Source organism: Lepisma saccharinum, chromosome 8 (assembly GCF_977018435.1).
Source record: "Lepisma saccharinum chromosome 8, izLepSacc3.1, whole genome shotgun sequence".
NCBI classification, from domain to species: Eukaryota; Metazoa; Arthropoda; class Insecta; order Zygentoma; family Lepismatidae; genus Lepisma; species Lepisma saccharinum.
In genome coordinates, this window is record NC_139236.1 from 87,217,474 (window position 1) to 87,236,717 (window position 19,244).

The 19,244-nt window shown below is 38.1% G+C and overlaps 1 protein-coding gene across 1 annotated transcript; it reads left to right on the top strand.

Annotated features, from left to right (window-relative positions):
* Window positions 1–625: 625 nt before the first annotated feature.
* On the top strand, window positions 626–6,570 carry LOC145991621 (uncharacterized). The gene is made up of 3 exons (XM_083127680.1): window positions 626–778; window positions 4,202–4,493; window positions 6,287–6,570. Exons 1-3 carry the CDS (start codon window positions 706–708, stop codon window positions 6,300–6,302), a joined length of 381 nt encoding a protein of 126 aa, XP_082983806.1. The 5' UTR covers window positions 626–705; the 3' UTR covers window positions 6,303–6,570.
* The last annotated feature ends 12,674 nt before the right edge of the window (window positions 6,571–19,244 follow it).

Here is a 19,244-nt window from a genome sequence, read left to right on the forward strand (position 1 = left end):
AAGAAATGGATGAAGGATACTCACAAAGAAAACTCATGCCAAAGTCGGGATTCGAACTCGAAATCTCCGGTCTGTCTCCGTGGTGGTCCAGTTGTTAGGACAGGGAGCTACGACGCCAGGGGTTTAGGGTTCGAATCCCGGCCTGGGCATGAGTTCGCTTTGTAAGTGTCCATTCATCAGTTTCATCCTTGCGATTAGCAGAAAGTGACAGAAAAACGATGTAAATTAAATCAATGAGGTCCATGACAGTCTACACTGTAGATGAAGACTCTTTTTTTGCGCGTCAACTTCCACCGAAGTAGAATCAGCCTGAAAATGTTTCATTCATCCTTGAGCCCACGCCAGTTAGACAGAAGGAGCTGGGACTTCTGGAAAAACGTCAGGAAAACCCTTCCGCATTTTCCGATTGTTTCCTTCTGGCAGTGGTACGCACCGGGAGAAGAATCAAGGTCATTGACGCAACAAGCGGTCTGCTGCGTGATTCCCACATTCTCGGCTCCACGCGTGGACAGGTGATTCAACCGGCTGAGTTCATCGGGGGAAGATTTTTGCGTACCCTTCCCCTCTCCCTCCCTCTGTCCATCTTCCAGTTCACCTCTCCGCCCCGCCTGGAGTTAAGGTTAAAAAGAGTCGCGGCCGCCGCTTCTGGACACTCCGAGAACTGCACCGGCGTCTTTTGGAAGCTCCAGACACTCAACCGCCAACATGAAGGTCCTACTGTTCGTCCTGCTTGTACTGCCGTTCGTTCTCTCCATGCCTTACCCGTATTCGGAAGATGGTAAGTGGAACGTTATTTTCTAATCTCCAGTAGGCCGTGGTGGGGTCGGTGAGGCAGCGCGCTACGAAGACAGGGTTCTCGGGTTCGAATCCCGGCCTGGATGTCCGTTCATCAGTTCCATCCTATCCAAATCAAGCGCAATAACACTAAATTTATTATTTAAACTACTGTGGTCTTGGGTCTTGTCTGTGCCTCTCCTAAATCTAAACATTATTATTGCTAAATTGCAGTGTAAGTGATCCTCTAACCAGGTACGTAGCCAGGGGAGGCTGAAGCCCCTCCCGAAATCCTAAAAATATTTAATTTAAATAGTATATAGTGGAAATTAATTTTCCTTTCTTAGCAGGATTAAACATCTTGTACAACAATTTGTAATATACCGAGAAATTCATCTTCAGGGCAACTACACCCTCCCTCACTGTTTTACCTTTAGATGGCGGGTGCTGATAAAGAATGAGCCCCTCCCCAAATAAAATTCTGGCTACGCGCCTGTGGTATCTTGAGAGCGGTACCAAACACGCGATCTGGATTGGTGTGATTATTAAAAATTATAATGTGCGTTTCAGCACTGTGGATATTTGCCTTTCCTAACACGGGTACATAAATCTCTTAGTAAAAACAAACTAATTTAAAGTCAGCGAATTAAAAGAACCAAGATTATGGACATATACTCGATATCAAGAACAAGATGAGACATCGAAGACCGATAACAATATCCCAGTGACAAAAGCTCTATTTTGTGTATAAAAAAATGAACGGACTTAATAATAGTTGTACAGTGGGATGCATAAGTATTGCTCGTGCAGAGGTTATCAGCAGCTTATTTGTTTCTTATTTCAATTCTTGAAGCTCTCATTAAGTAAAGCAAAATAGAATATACAAAGTGATGGACAATTTGCTTGGTAATACTTATGCATCTCACTGTGCTATGCTATACTGGGTGTACATATTTGGAATATTTACTTATATATATAATTCCGAGAAGAGAAATACATAAAAAGTTCCCAAATACAATAAATGACAATGCCTCAAATCATTTGGGAGACTTGAATTTCGGTATGACACGGTTAAATTTATAAATATGTGCTTTTATTGTCAACTAATGGGCTTAATGTACGGATTGTATGTATGTGTGTGTGTTGTGTGCTATGTATTTAATGTGAATGTGCGTATGGGGGGAGGGAGAGAGTGAGGTGTGTGTGTGTATATGTGTGTATTGTAGACAGTACATGTACACATCCTGTACCGTGAGTGTTGTCGCAATGGTAGTATATTTACCTTTGATTTATGTTATTTAGCGTCGCTTTCCTGCAACTTTTGGCTAATCGCGACGATGTATGTATTGATATGATGAAGGGACACTCACAAAGAAGCCTGAGCCGGGATTCGAACCCGGGACCCCTGTGCTAACCACTCTGCAACGAAGGTCGCCTATTTACCCTTACGAAACGCACTAAAACATGATAGAAATACAACATACACGCGATCCTACGATCGTATTTGATTTCCTTGCCTTACGCAATATTTACTTTACTTAAGTTCTATACGTAGCATCACTCACGCATGCAAAACACGCACGTCAATGGTGCTTTTAGCAAGTACTCCTCACTCTCTGCTTCTCATTAACCTTGACAATCACACGGGAAGACTTTACGAAGCCGTTTAAACTTTGCGGCTAGGATTTCCATTCGCGATGTTGGGCAATTCTGCGAAGATTTCAATGGGAGGTGAACCGCAACGCATCTTTGCGGGAACAAAATTTAAGCAATGGTGCAATCCGGGGATTTTCATGTAATGTAATTATGTAATTGTTATTTCAATTGGTTGGTATTTTCTTCTTATTTTAAGCATCATTTCTGCCTCTTTACTCCAATTGTGACAATGAAGATGAGTATTGAATAGGGGAAACTGAGTCACAATGTAAGACCAATGCCGTAACCCGAACCCTTCGATGATGAGACTACGATATCAACATGAAAGGCCGCCGAAGGTGTCTCTTTAAAAGTGAATATTAATTGATTTGGTATATTTTACTTCGCTATTCTGCCACATTTGGCTAATGGCGAAGATGAGGATGGGTGATTCGAACCGGGGACCCTTGGCGTGGTAGCGTGCTGTGATCCCAGCGGGAGAAGGGGGGCGCTCCCTTAGTGTTCAAAAATGGAAATTTTGAGAGGCCATGTTCCCTAAAACAACCGCATTTGTAACAGAGAGCGATTTTGTTATAACGTGAACTGCAGAGCAAGCAGCGGTACTGTAGCGCTATAAGGGGTCGGAAGGGAGGGAGGGAGAGAGGAGGAGACATAAAGACTGTAGTCCATGAGAAAGAAAATCAAAACATATTTGCGCCACTTTTGCTCTTGGTATAGAAAAGAGCACACTTCATTATTTTGTAACTTAAGATATTAAATATTTGATGCTAATCTACAATGTGATTATGTACTTTGGCATAGTACTACTTAATAAAGAAGGTCTATATTCCTCATTTTCGATTTCACTTGCCTTTATAGTAACTATTTTTGATAAGCGGTAATCTGAACACGATGTTCGGCATGAATCTAGAACAATTGCGGTGGCGGACAATTGCGATGGAGCCAAAAGCACGGACAATTGCGATGATTTTGCGAGTGATGGTCATTGTACAAATTAATGGCAGGACAATTGCGACTATCAGAACCTAACCTAACCAAAGGCGCTACAGAACTAACTAATAATGCTGTAGAAGGTTGTAACAAGGAAATGAATAGGTGACTTGGAAGACCGCATCCAAAAATTCATATGTTCTGGCCTGCCTCAAGAGCCAAGCAGACGACACCAACGTCAAGTTATTGCGGATGGAACTTAATCTAGAAGGTCAGAAAAGGAAGAAGCGTGACATTAAAATCGACTAGATAGTTGGAAAGTGTATTCGCGCATATGGGGAAACGGGGCCACTTCAAAAGGTGTCTGTTGACTCTAGCCCATGTTCAAAAACTTGATTGATCCAAATTCCAAGCCCAAAATATCAATATTTCACATAATTCTCTTGTAAGAGGTATTGTATGGGGTGTTAAGTCACCCTTCAATTTGATAGAAGATTTAAAATGTCATCGCAATTGTCCTTTCACTTCTAACTACTTACTTACAACACCAACCTACCTGGGAATACTGTTACCGAGTTGATTTTCAAGAGAATTTATTACATTTTTCTTAGAATCTATGCAGTGTCTACAATGATTTCAATAAAAATAAATGTTTTCATTCATCAAAGCTTAAGTTTTCGACAATATCCCGGGTTCAACTAATATTACTTATTTATAGTGTGTGCTGAGAATTTGATTTTTTAAAACTTTTCTTATAATTATTACTAATAAATAGCATTTAACTATTAAATTAATAATTATTGTAACTATTCAATAAAACGAATTTTCTTTCCCGTTGCAGAAGACGTGCAGTTCGTTCGTGTGGTGAGATCCCCAACTAGACGCTTCGGAGGTGGTTTCGGCAATAGATACCCAGGCTATGGCGGCGGCGGCTATGGGGGCTACCCCCGCTACCCCGTCGGTGGTGGCTACGGAGGAGGTTTTGGTGGATCCGCCAGTCAAGCTAGCGCTGCCAGCCAGAGCTTCGGTGGTGGATTTGGTGGTGGTGGTTTTGGCGGATCTGCCAGTCAGGCCAGTGCAGCCAGCCAAAGCTTTGGTGGCGGAAACGGAGGATTCGGAGGATACCCAGGGGGGTAAGTTAACGTTCAACTCTAATTGATCGCTTGACTTAGGTTATTTAGAATTAGAATTTGAAATTCTCTATCAGGGTGTCTACCAAGATAACAAATCCAAAATTCTTGACTTTTTGAAGAGTTTTTCTTAACCTTTTTTTTTTTTACCTTTTTCCTTAACATTTATTTCATCGCCCCCTACTTAGGTATAGTTATAAATTAAGAAAATATATATTTTTATTCAATGAAAAACCCCTACCACAAGGTTGGTTAAGATGAAGACTGAAGCTGTACTTTAACAAGAGATTTAGACTTGCTTTAATTGTTAATGCATGTAAAAAAAATAATGCTTCAGACTTCATCCTGTATCAGGAATGGCCACATTACGTTATTTAATATTTTTACAAAACTTCAAGCATGCAAGAATGTTATTCTTAAGTAACAAAGTAAACAAATCATAACAACTCAATACAATTTTAGATTTTCGAATATTCAATTCTATGAAATCCCAGTATAACAATGTAAATTCACTATACTACAAACATGATATATATAAAGTATATAATTGTTAATACTTGTCCGGTTATAATATATGGATCTTCGAGCAAAAATTACTGACCACAAGCATAATTTCTTGACTTTTTCTTGACTGGTAAACAACCTGTTTATTCATGGGTGAAGTTCAGTCTGTGGCAGGTCTACCACTTAATCCGCAAAACTTATACAATCAAACAAACAAAAATACAATACTACTATAACATATATAAGTATTCAATATCTCTACTAAATATTTCAGTAGCTAACATTATAAAACATACAAGGACGATTTTACTCATTCTCTGGTTCAAATCTGCTCCTGTATTTGGTTTCGATTTCAACGCAAGCATGCTGAATCGTCATGTGTACTGAGGCTCTGTCCCTGCTCATTAAAGAAGTACTTTCGTCACTGCCTTTTCAAAGGTGGTGTATGACGCACACGAGGTAGCATCTGGTGGCAGCACATTCCAGCAGTATGCAGAAGCAGCTTTGAAAGATGACAGGAATATCAATTTTGAAAATTTGTGAAGATGAAGTTTCATAGTGTGTCGATGTGTAGTTGTGTATTTCGTATCTAAATTGGAGTGTGTCATACAGTGGGATCCATGAGTATTATCGTGCAAATTGTCCATGACTATTTTCATTCATTTTTCCCTTACATCCTGTGTGTTTTTAAGCGATGGATTTTTATGTATACTGGTGACGAAGTTGTCAAAAGCTTGTTTTGAGTTCTCTTTTAATTGTTGAAGCTCATATTGGGTCAAACAAAAGTGCACGAACATGGTGATGGACAATTTGCACGGTAATACTCATGGATCCCACTGTACAAGTATATCGGTGGTTTTGTTTGCATAATTTTAAATATTGTGCAGGTCAAATGTACTAGTTTTCTTCGACGTGTCATAATCAGCCATTTAAGCTCGTTTAAGTAGGGCAGTATGTGATCCCTTCGTTTCAAATTAAGTGCAAAACGTATGCAAGAATTCTGCACTTTTTGTATAATTTTAGCATTCTTTTTTGTTAAATTAACGCCATAAGCCACGCCACAGTAATCGAAGATTGGAAAGACGAGAGATTGGTTTTCTGTCACTTTTGACATATCGTGACATATCAATAATTCCGTGAAATTACAAAACTGAGTTATCTACTAGAATTGACGTCATAACTCATGAAAGGTATTCTGTTTTAATCCTATAACCTCAAATGTCCAACTACTTATTATGAGAAGCCGCTACAAGGTTTGTGTTACATTGAAGCCTTTGTTTTTTTATTTACAGATACTACGGACGATAAACATGTAAAGAAAAAAGAAGTGGCATCATTATCATCATCACAGAACAAACAATATTCTTATGAAAAATATCTCGCATTCTCAAACTTCTAGCCCAAGAGTACAAAACATCACAGTGTGTATTTTTGGAAATTTTAAAGGAAGTCGATATCTTTTGAAATTTCGATTTCAGTTAGAAATCAGGACGAAAAGTAAGAAATTTCATGTTATTCATGGGCTTTCCTATTTAATGCATTTTATACTAATTTAATAAAACATTTTTTTAATATATACCATGTGTATTATTGCGTTTTTTATACTTTCTTTGGTCCACACATATTACTGATTGAACATCATGTCAGCTGATCAGTATATTCAGAATATTTATATGAATTTTTTACCCCTCAATCACTGACGGAATTATCGGGAGGTACAGTGGGATCCATAAGTATTGCTCAGCAAATTGTCCATGACTATTTTCGTTGGTATTCATCTTCATCCTACGTATTTTTATGGACTGTATTTTTACGTATACTGGTTCAGAGGCCGTTTGGTGAGATTGTTTGGTGTTTTGTATCAGTTCTTGAAGCTCTCATTGCATAAAACAAAGGGAGTTAACGTGGTGATGGACAATTTGCTTGGTAATACTTATGGATCCCACTGTACAGTGGGATCCATGAGTATTACCGTGCAAATTGCCCATCACCATGTTCGTGCACTTTATTTGACCACAACAAGAGCTTGAAGAATTAAAAGAAAACTCAAAACAAGCTGTTGACAACTTCTGCACCGGCATACATAAAAATCCATCGCTTAAAAACACATAGAATGTAAGAGCAAAATTAATGAAAATAGTCATGGACAATTTGCACGGTAATACTCATGGATCCCACTGTACACGTGCTCTTCCCAAAAGGGACGACTAAATATTATAAAAGCATAAAAATAATTATGACTTACTTTATGGTGTCTGATGAAAAATGAAAAAAAACTTGAGTATAATGACATAACCTGAATACATGAAATGTAGATGAAAATGTGTTGTGTGACGCTTTAAGAATCTAGCAAAGTTTGACGTCATTTGTCTGTGAAGCATATAGACTACAGTTGGTAATATTATTTTTTTGGTATAATATGCACATTATATGCATTCACAAACGTTTAAACAATAATGCAATTAACAACAATAATAAGTTCGAGATTGATTCATTAGGCTATGTTACTTATATGGAGGAGGACCACTTTTGGTGAAATTCCCTCAAGGACGTTTTCTGATCGAGACCAGATATTACTACATGTTTAAAGCATTTACGGGCAGTGGCCGAATTGGAAATAAATTACTACCGGTATGCTCGTATGCACATATCTCTCTTTTGATACAATCCTTTTTGTGTGCGATTTCTTAAATAATGCATCGATTGCCATTTTCTCTCTTCTATCACCGCAAATTGTGTTCCTATTTTATTTGTGTTGTAATAAAATGTATTTAGACACTGAACCACTCACTACTGCAGAAGTTCTAAAACCATAAGTAGAGCCCGGAAGTTCAGGCATTTATTTTCGTTAAAATAGGCAGGCAAAAAGGCATTTATAATGTGGAAAATAGGCACAAAAAATGAAAAAAGGCAAAATAAACCGAAAAAGGCACATTTGGAAAGCGCTTACTTTTATCTATAATTTCTGGCAAAATGTTAAAATCTACATTGGGAAGAGCATTTCAATTTTCTCCGTCTTAATTTACTTCGACAGAAGTTATTGGAGCATACATAAAACAAGCTAATGTAGCTGCTTCTTAAAGTCAATTTTACTTCTCTATTCTTCACTCGAACATTACGTATTTTAAAAACAGGAACGAAGGGAGAGCAAAAAGGATACAATGCAAATACATTTATAATAGTATTGCTTCTACAGAGAGAACGGTATAAGCTACAATCACGCTTGTTTTTCGTACATACTCGCAAATTCATTATCTTTCCATCTGTTGAACAACTGACACTTGAAATAATCTATTTATATCCGAGCGCCAGGTACACGATTTAGTAGCGAGGTGAAACAGGTTCTGAACTAGGCAACGCCGCACGTCTGTGATTCGCTGGTGCTATTCAGCCGTTCAAGGCAGGATATTTGACGCGCACTCTACATACCATAACGGCTGATACCGGCCCAATTCAATCACTGTTTATGGGTGCTAATTTAATGCCAAGAACCCCAAGCCTGACCCACCTATCTTAACAGCGAAAGGATTAAGGGATATTTGATTAATGCTAAAGAGTCCTAAACCAAACCACCTAACAAAACAAAGAAAGCATGTAGCCACGAAATACCCTTTCGCACCGCATCCACTTGAAGTAGTGACAGCAGCAGCCCGCATCCAGACGAGTAAACGAATGGCTGATCAAAAACAAAGAATCATATAAAAGTTCATGGAAGGGAAATATCGTTCCACAGGAAACGTGCAGTAAGTAAATCAATCACCAAGACTGTAAAATATGTCTGTGCACCATGATAAATTCGGAATTGAACAATAGGAACATGTGAATTTTGTAAAAGTTTAGCAAATGCAACTTATATTTTGCGAGAAAAACATTTATGCATCCTTCGGAATAAATCATGGACGTAGCCAGGGAAAAAAATTCGGGGGGGGGGGGTCCATCATAATTGTTCCCATGGGCGTCGACAGAAATTTGAATAATAGAAATAACAACAGTATATTTGTTGTTATATAATAATTTACATTTCATGATAATAAAACAATTCATTCTAAAATGTATAATTATTATTGCCGTCATTAAATCCTTGAGGAGACTTTTTCTATTCGATCCATCAGATAAGTGAATATGCAGTACAACTGTTTTTTTTTTTGTTGTTTTTTTTACGTTCCATGCAGTGTGTATTGAAATGCATAGTTATTATATTTTCTCATTAAATTTTAGATAACTTCAAGAAAAAGCTTTAAAAGTTAGACATGTTTGACATGTCATAAAACTTATTTTTTTGAATTTTGAAAACTGTGTAACCAGTTGTTATTTAGATTAAATTGTAGAATATTAAAATAAAATAAAAACATAACCTGGTGCTTGTACTGTAACCTCAATTTCTCGATCTTGATGCATTTTTTTACTTGATTATTCTGTTATAATACTAACTAGATGAACTTTATTTCTGGTATTAACAATAAAAAATAACAAACGTTCTGTTATTTTGTAACTTGCAATAAACGATGCCAGTTCCAAGGAGGAGGAATTCCAAATGTAGGAAAATTGTTGCTCGATCATCCTAGCATTGTCTCCCTGGTGTATATTTGTGAAGCTTTCGATTAAATTTTTGAAAATGAGTTACAAATTTTAGTTTCTGAACTTCCATTAATCCAACATGCCAGAAATTTCTGGATAGGGGTGGAACCCACACCCCTTTCTAAATCCGGAATAAATATCTAAAATAAAACGCTGGTGTGTTTGTTCGCTTTGATGGAAGATGTTAACTACAAATTCCCTCATATTCCGCATTTTCTTCACAAAGGTGCCAAGGTCAACGTCTACCCAATCTGCTACTTTGTTGTTCATGACTGTTCAATATCACGGAAGCGGTTAACGTACGATGATAGTTTAGCAGTAAGATTCGGTCTCCTTCCCATACATTTAAATGTCTCTCCCATAGGTTGGTGATTAGATTAAGCAGTTCGTTTGGACAGAGCTAAGCCAATATTTCGACAACATGAAGATTTCACGGCACCTAGTGAGGAAATCGAGAGCGATTTTACAATACCGGACAATTCCCCGATTTCGTTCATATTTCGAATACTCAATAATTTAGGGCTCCTAATCACGAATCTGCAGTTAAAATTTGGCGCTCACGTGTGGAACTTGCAAAATAAGGGGGTTCGTGATCGCAACCGACAATGCACAATTGCTCATTATTTATCGCAAGATTTTGCGTTTCGAATACTTACAGAACGAAATATATGATGATATGATCCATATTTTTATGTGACGTCCCAACTTTAAAATATGTCACTGATATATTATACTTTTATGAAAGGACACGTAAATGTTGTGTTATTATATGTAATATTGCACCCTGTTTGTAATGTATATCTTTAGTTTAATGTTTATTGTATTTTATGCTCTGTTATGAGTAGTTTAATGTATCTTCATGTTTGCGAGAGTGCACTATACGAATTTGTATTTCTAAACATGCATAGATGCAGTGGTCAGAAGTAGCGAGCTACTTGTAGCGTCGCTACTGTAGCTAGCTACAAAATTTGTAGCTGTAGCTGTAGCGACGCTACATTTTGAAAATTGTAGTTGTAGCGGTAGCGAAGCTACAAAATTTCTGTAGTTGTAGCGAAATTTCGCTACAGCTACATTTTTTCTCGGCATTTTGAGGTGAATTTTGAATGTGGCAATAGCGTCAGAAAAAATCGACAATAACCCTTAATTTTGCAGGAGGTTCATAAAGACAGTCTATTACATGGAGATACAGATTATCTAGATTGTAGATTATAGATATCTGCGTAATTTATGTAATTAGTATCTGAAGAATTCAGATATCCAGATAACTAACTGACATATATGAATATATTTCTGCTAACAGCTACGTTTTTCTAGCTGCATCGCTATTTTGGGGGAAAACATGCCTAGTTTGCTGCACCACTGGAAAAAAGTGCCTGGTTTGCGTCACCCCCGCAACAAATCCTGTGGATATTCATAGTGTAAGAGACACCAAAATGTCATTAATTGCTGTGTTTTTCAGTGCAAAAACGAGCGATGGAATTTCCACTGCACTGACAAGGGAATAGTGCCACCAATAAATGGCTCAGTACGTTAATAGCATTGATCATCGTCAGTATATAGGATCTCACCAGCAAGAAATTATTGTTACAAGAATGAGAGAGTTTCTGGAATTGCAATTATTTTCGCGATAGTATTTGTTCACAAATTTTAAAATTACAATACGTTTAGAACACTCAGGTTTACATTACAGTTTCCTCAATAATTTTATCATATTGCAAAAAGTATGTACGAGTTATTAACTTTCCTGCAATTTTCTTTAGTTAATATACATAGTTTTCAAATTTATGTATTTCTCCTACTTTTGCGTCACTTTTCTGTAACTTTTGCTAATCATGACATCATCATCATCATCCTTCACTGTTTCCTGCCTCTGGCTGGGTCGGCATAGAAGTCAAACCTTTCCTTTATTCCCTGGTCTTTCACAACTCCTCTCTTTTCAAGGTGTTCCAATCTAGTCTCCTAACACTCTCCACTATCTGCTCTTTCCACCGACATCTTGGTCTCCCCCTTGGCCTTATTCCCACTCCTTGTGCATTGTAAGCTCTTACTGGTAGTCTTCTTTCTGCATCCATCCTCTTCATGTGTCCGAACCATCTCATCTGTGCCTGATCTATTCTGTCCTGAAGCTTCACTACACCCACTGTCTGTTGGATCTCCTCATTCCTTATTCTATCCCTTCTAGTCTTCCTCACAAGACTCCTTAAAAATTTAATCTCCACTGCCTGCATCTTTTCTTTGTCACTCTATGTCATTGTCCAAGTCTCTGCTCCATACGTAATTATTGGCACATAGTATGTGTTAAATACAAGGGTCGTTCAAGGTTGACTGGGACTTTTATTTCTGCAGAGGAAATAGGTAGCAGAAGAAACACCAAACTATGTCAGTTTTTCAAAGTATTCTCCGTGCGCGCCGAGGCACCGTTGCCATCGTTCTGGCAGCTCCCGAATTCCTTTGGCGTAGAAAGAACTTGGTTGTTGTCGTAGCCACTGGAGGACATCGCTCCGCAGTGCTTCGTCTGTCGTGAATTAATCGTGCTCCCTTTGTCCAGAAAATCCACATGGATAACGCCCTTCATGTCCCAGAAGACACTTGCCATGATCTTTCCAGCGGACGGCTGCGTTTTGCTTTTCTTGGGGGGCGGGGAACCTTTATGCCGCCACTCCATGCTGCGTCTTTTAGTCTCTGGGGTTGAATTGTGCAACCATGTTTCATCACATGTGATTATGGATTGCAACAATTCATCACATTCTGCTCGAAACCGATTCAGAAGCTGTTCACAGACCGTCCTGCGTGTGCACTTCTGATCGAATGTCAGCTGGCGGGGAACCCACCTTGCACAGATTTTGCGGAAGCGTAAGTGGTCGTGAATGATTGTCTCAACACTCCCGACACTGATATTTACATATGCAGCAATATCCCGCACTGTTACTCGCCGGTTCTCAAGAATCATTTGCTCAACACGTGCGATATTCACTGGTGTGACTGCAGTCGGGCGAATGTGTCCATGCGCTTCATTTGTCACCAGCTCCCGTCCTTCGCGAAACTGCTCACACCATTCGTACACTCTTGTCCGCGACATCGTTTGTTCACCATACTGTGCTTGCAATCGTCTGAAAATCTCAGCTGGTTTCACTTTCTCCTTCACGAGAAATTTGATTACACACCGCTGCTCCACAGCCACAGACACACTGCTTGCCGCCATGTTCGCTGCAACTGCTGCGCATGCGCGAAATACGTCATGCCGATCGCTAGTTACTCGCGAAGGAATACATTACGTCACCCGCACGTTTCATCATGATCCGGCTATTCATTGATTTTTTTACGTACGAAAATCCCGGTCAACCTTGAACGACCCTTGTATTACCTTCTTGCATTTCATAGGTACATCCCTGTTCCATATTAATCTTAGAACACTTTGATATAGTCCACCACCATTCATTTGTCCTCTTCTGTTTACCTCCTCATCTATTCTTCAACTTCTTTCAATCATGACAATGAGGATGAATGGTTTATTTAATTATTCTCTTATCTATAGTCGCTTTTTGCCACTTTCGGCTAATTGTGAGAACGAGGAAGAATGATGAATGATGAGCAGTGTGGGGAATGGAGGAGCAGGAGCATCTGATCCTCCCAACTTGGCGTCTTTCCTAGTTTTTGTTTTGAGTCCATTTTATGCATAGATAATCTGATCGAGACTGGATCCTTCCTAACCACTATGTGCCTCTGCTGGGTATCGAACCTGGGGCCCTTTTGTAGTCAAAGGGCTCCAGGTACTTTTCATTCAAAATGCTGACTTCATATCAGTCTATAAAAAATGAAATATTTATTCGCAAGAAAAATATGTTGATGTGAACATAAATACGTAATCCTATCAAATTTTAGTTGTGTAATTGTAATAATTAATTTGGGTAACACCCTAATTGCAATATTCATATATCAAATTTGAATTGATATGTCACTTGCAAAAACTATAGTAAAAATAAGTAACTGAAGTAACATTGCTATCAAAATTATCGAATGACTGGAATCATGATAATAAATAACAGAATCTATTTACAAGTAATTGGGGATTTTTTTAATACCCATATCGTTGTTTTCATTTTTTTTATGCAGAAGTAGCGCAAAAAGTAGCGAAGTAGCGAGTAGCGAACAGGAGTAGCGTAGCGAGCTACTTTCTGGTAAATGTAGCTGTAGCTGTAGCGAAGCTACATTTTGGAAGTGTAGCTGTAGTTGTAGCGAAGCTACTTTTAAAATGTAGCGTTCTGATCACTAGATGTCAGTTTTATTGGTAGAATATTTTTGTAAATAGTGAGTGATTCATCTGTACTTGAATCTGTGTTCTCGAAATAGTATAAAAGCGAGGATATCTCGTAAGAAATATCACACTTTTTCGCCACGGATCGACGAAGCTTTTAAACTTAAAAAGAACTCCTCGGTGTTGTGCATACATCTTGGTATGGTAGTTCGGGGCGCAAGCTAGGCCTATGTGATCATAGGTATGCCGATAGCCATGCATTGATGATATGCACAATACTGCAACCATTCTACGTCAAAAAATAAAGTTAGCCTAAGGATTAAATTGGAAATAAAAGGCTAAAGAGCAAATATTGGCTCAGTTATCATTGCATATCTCTTGGTGTGGTAGTTCGGGGCGCAAGCTAGGCCTATGTGATCATAGGTACGCAGATAGCCATGCATTGATGATATGCACAATACTGCAACCATTCTACGTCAAAAAATAAAGTTAGCCTAAGGATTAAATTGGAAATAAAAGGCTAAAGAGCAAATATTGGCTCAGTTATCATTGCATATCTCTTGGTGTGGTAGTTCGGGGCGCAAGCTAGGCCTATGTGATCATAGGTAAGCCGATAGCCACGCATTGAGTTTATGCGTTTTAATTGAGTCAATTCATCGACAAAGCGAAATCCTCGCCTTCCTCTCAAGTATAGTTGCATTATAATTTCAATAAATAAAGAATAAAACCTTTCAGTTTATACATACTGCAGTAATGTGGTTTTATTTCTCTGTGCTGTGAATATTGTCTTTGCCTAACACTATCCCTGTACCTGAGAGGAGTCTGTGTACTTCACCGAGTCTCATCGTTCACCGCTGAGTATTATTAAGTTAATATTAATAGTATAATAATACGACGCGTCTAATTACAGGAACGTATCAATATATTCCTGATATTACTACGACCCCAAATTTTAACTGTTTGCCTAACCTAACCTTGCCGTGCATGGTTTGTGGGGCTATCATAGAATGGTTCGTGGGGCTACCAGTGCATCGTTAGAGGGGTTTAATGCTAATTGCGACCAGGAACCTTAAAAAAATGTCATTTTCGTAGCACTTGAGTGACAAATTTCAACCACACATTCGTGATCAAGTATCCAAAATTAGTGAGTATGCGAAATATGAACGAATGCCCCCGTATTATTAATAATATTTACCCAACCGAAACTAACTAAAGAATGTCTTTTTCCAAAGCAAAACTTACGCAAAAATGGACATTACTTCCTTCCTTCAAAAGACGCCATCTTCTCACATGAACAACTGAGGATCTCACTTATCGCACAACACTTTAGCAACATTGTGTACTGAACGCAACGTAACGAATAACAGGTCTCACATATCGCACAACACTTTAGCAACTTTGGGTACTGAACGCAACGTAACGAATTGCGAACGTCACTTGTTCATATGAGAAAAATGGCTCCCATCGTTGTTTATGTATCGAGAATCAGCGTGGTTATTCACAACGTTATTTTACAACTTCTACACGTTAATTTACAATTTCTACACGTGACCACCAAATCTTAACTGCAGGTACGGGTACCATCGTCGTTTACCCCCGCAATAAGGTGATGATTTTTGTGTCATTTATGAAGATTACGTTCTATACGAACGATTTGTGTTGTTTTTAGCTTTAGGAGATGTATTATAGTGGAGGAGTTTTTTTTATGGGACTATTTATGTATGACGTAATTTTCATCGTTGCCAGCTGCATGTGATATGAAGGAACATGTTGTTACGTTATTTGTGTTTTGTAACTTGGAGCCGTGTTGGAAATATCTGAGATTGAAGGTTGGCAATCCTGGTGTTACGTCAGGCCGCGTGAGATTTACTGCAGACGATGTTTCGGTTCATGTCACATGGTACAGGGATTTTGTTTGCAAGGTGAGCGTGCGTTTTTAGTGTGGTAACGGTAAGTGCTATTCATTGAAAATGCATATTGGGGAGTGTATCGACATTTTCAGTATCGTGGCGTTCTTCGGCCGGGAGCCGGAGGTGTATATCCGTGAGTTGCAGGAGGATAGTTTAGTGACCGGAAAAAAGAAATGCGTCAAATGCATTTGACGATATCGCAGAAAGGTGTGGATGAAGTTAAAAATACGGTAGCGAGCAGAGTGGCCAATTTCTTTCATTTTTCACATAGTCAATAATTTAAGCCTTGTAATCACGAATCTACAGTTAAAATTTGGCGCTGACGCCATGCACGGGTAGCCCCACAAACCATTCACGGATAGCCCCACGAACTATGCACGGAAGGTTAGGTTAGGTTAGGCAAACAGTTAAAATTTAGGGTCGTAGTAATGTCAGGATACGCCCGGAGTGTTAGTTTTGCTGCTGTTTGGGATTTTTTTACGCGAAAAATGAGTGAAAGTAGTCCGGAATAGGAGTTTATTGTTCTTACGCGGGTCATACTTTGCGATCAAATATCTCCGTTATTTGTGGTTTCCTAACGCTGGAACCACTTTTATATTACGTAAAACGTTGAAATCTGTACATTAAAATAAATCGACGTAATTCTCGAGGGGGCACAGTGGGTCGACGGCCCCCAGATACGTCATCAGGACCCCATAATTAGTGAGTATTCGAATTATTAACGGAATTAAGCCTTTTTTGTATTGTAAAATCGGAACCTTCTACACGTTATTTTGCAAGTTCCACACCTGAGCGCCAAATTTTAACTGCAGATTCGTGATTAAGAGGTCTAAATTAGTGAGTATGCGATTTTTAAAGAAATCGGGGAATCATCCGATACTGTAAAATCATACCGGAAATCGATTCGTCACGGAACACTAGAATAGATGTAATTGCATAGAAACATTTTTTAGAGCCTTTAAAAATACTTCATATTGTCTTTAAACAACGAAATCGTACAGAAAATAGTATTTTTCTCAGAAATTTTTAATGAGCATAGTCGTACACTGTACCCCAAATATCAATGCAAGAAAGTCACTGTCATCTAGTTTTGTGGGACTCATTTCTTCGATAACAATTCAATAACACACCCAAACAGCCTAATTGTGCATTTATGTTGCGGGAGAAAACTGTATTTACGTTTCTCAATACGCTTCTGTACATACATTTCATATTATACAAAATTTCCCTCCATTTTAAGACCAAATGCGAGAATACGAAACTTCATATCAAACCACGAAAACACATTTACTTCACATGGTAAAATACTTACCAAATAGCCTGCTTGTCGTACATACGATCGCATCCACTTCCAGTCTTCAGGAATTTACGTTTGACTGACCTACTTTTTAATATTATACATGCAACTGTTGATATTTTCTGTAACGAAATGTCTGTCGTATTTCAACACGATTCCCCTCTTGCCTACACGCTGCTTGCCTCGGTGCACGACTGACTTTGCTCCTACTAGTGGCGCCTCTAACGGAGTGGAGCGAAAGTACTGGTTTCACTTGCCACCAGTTTGAAGGAAAGGTATTTGATTGAAAAGAAACTGAATGTTACGAGGATGTGCAAGTGGATTAAAAGATTTTCATGTTAACATCTCTTTCAACAACTATCTATCCACTCTTTTTCATTAAAATATCTAAAGTAGCTTCATTGAAGATCGAGAACTAGGTTATTGTATACTTCAAGAACAGAAACAGAAACATCAAATAGCAGAATCATAAAGATATTGCAGTTTTTGACAGAAATATTCTACAAAGGGAGGATAAAATATCTATTGCACCAAAGTACGATATTATCCACAATATATTTGCGAAATATCAAAACTGAACGAAGTCATAAAACTTCACTAATGGACATTATTCCACGTAGGCTAATGTTTACCATCGTGCACATAATGCTATAAAACTCGATTATAGATATTCATTGAAGAAGTAACTGAAAGTAAATACGTGACTTTTACACTTCAAACAATTATATGGACATTCAAATCAGAATCAACATTACGTTTCGTGTGATACAGAGCAATATTAATCGTTACAAATGCGAAGTTCATGTACTAAACGTTGCAAATTAGCTAGGTTCACAAAGTGTTGTATTATACATCGCGCTGGTTGAACACAAACATATCTCGCACTAATATGTAATTGAGTATTGCATTACGTACACACGCTCAAATTAACGTGTAACTGATCAGGATATAATCCTGCCGAAGCCCACGATCTGAAATCTTACTCTGCACCCTACCGCTGAGAATAAATCCTTTATGTATCAGAACATAAAGTGGACTTCAACTTTTACCTTATCGAAATTCATTTACAGCTATTCAATTGGTTTGTATTTCCATTTTTGATATTAACTGTCGCCCCTCTACATCTACAGATTAATCACACAAATTAGGATAAGTTATGAGTGGATGAAATTGATGAATAATAAACACAGTGAAACATTCGTTCCTTGGCTTGAATGGGACTCAGAAGAATACCTAACCCTTTAATCATCATCATCATCATTATTATTAAAGTATTCGGTTTCCTATTTCGCCTTCGAAACTTTCTTGTTTCTATTTCATCTAATCATCTTTCTCGTGATTAGTCTAAGGTAGTTAAAATCGACAAAATAAAAGCAAAGTACTATAATGTACATACATAATTTTGACCCATAAATAATATTAAAATATTATAAACCGGTCTCCGTGGGGGCACAGCGTGCTACAACACCAGGGGTTCCGTGTTCAAATCCCGACCTGGGCACGGGTGTTCTTTGTAAGAACTTCATCGTATCATCCCTCATTCTCATCGTCGCGATTAGTCAAAAATGGCAGAGAAGTGAAGTAAAATAAACTAAATCAAATCATTTAAATATTATAAGAAACATATTTATAATTCGAGGCAGCATGTGAATTCTGCCGGCCCCTGTGACGGAGTGGTTAGCACATCGCTGCTACGCCAAGGGTCCCGGGTTCGAATCCCAGCCTGGGCATGGATATTTGTGAGTGTCCATTCATCAATTTCATCATATCATCACTCATCCCCATCTTCGAAAATTAGCCAAAAAGTGTCACAAAAAGCGAAGTAAAATAAAGCAAATCAAATCGAATAAAATAAAACATGTGAATTCCGTGATGTGAAATTAAGAAAAATAATTAACTATTTACTTAATTTGTATTAATTTACAGATAACTGTTGGGGGCAAGGAATTTTCTGGATGATGAACAGTAATTCTTCATGTACCTAGGACGAGGAATAAACTGCTTCTACTATAAGTTACAAATTCGATCATCTTTTGAATCTCTAATATATATCACCAATTTTTAATTAATAAAAGATTTATCATTGCAAAACAAGCAAACTACATCCCATTGTATTGGAGAGATAATTAATTATCTCGTATATATAGATTCATAAGTTCCTGAATTCATTACCAAATTATACAAATATATGTACCTACTAAACAGATTAT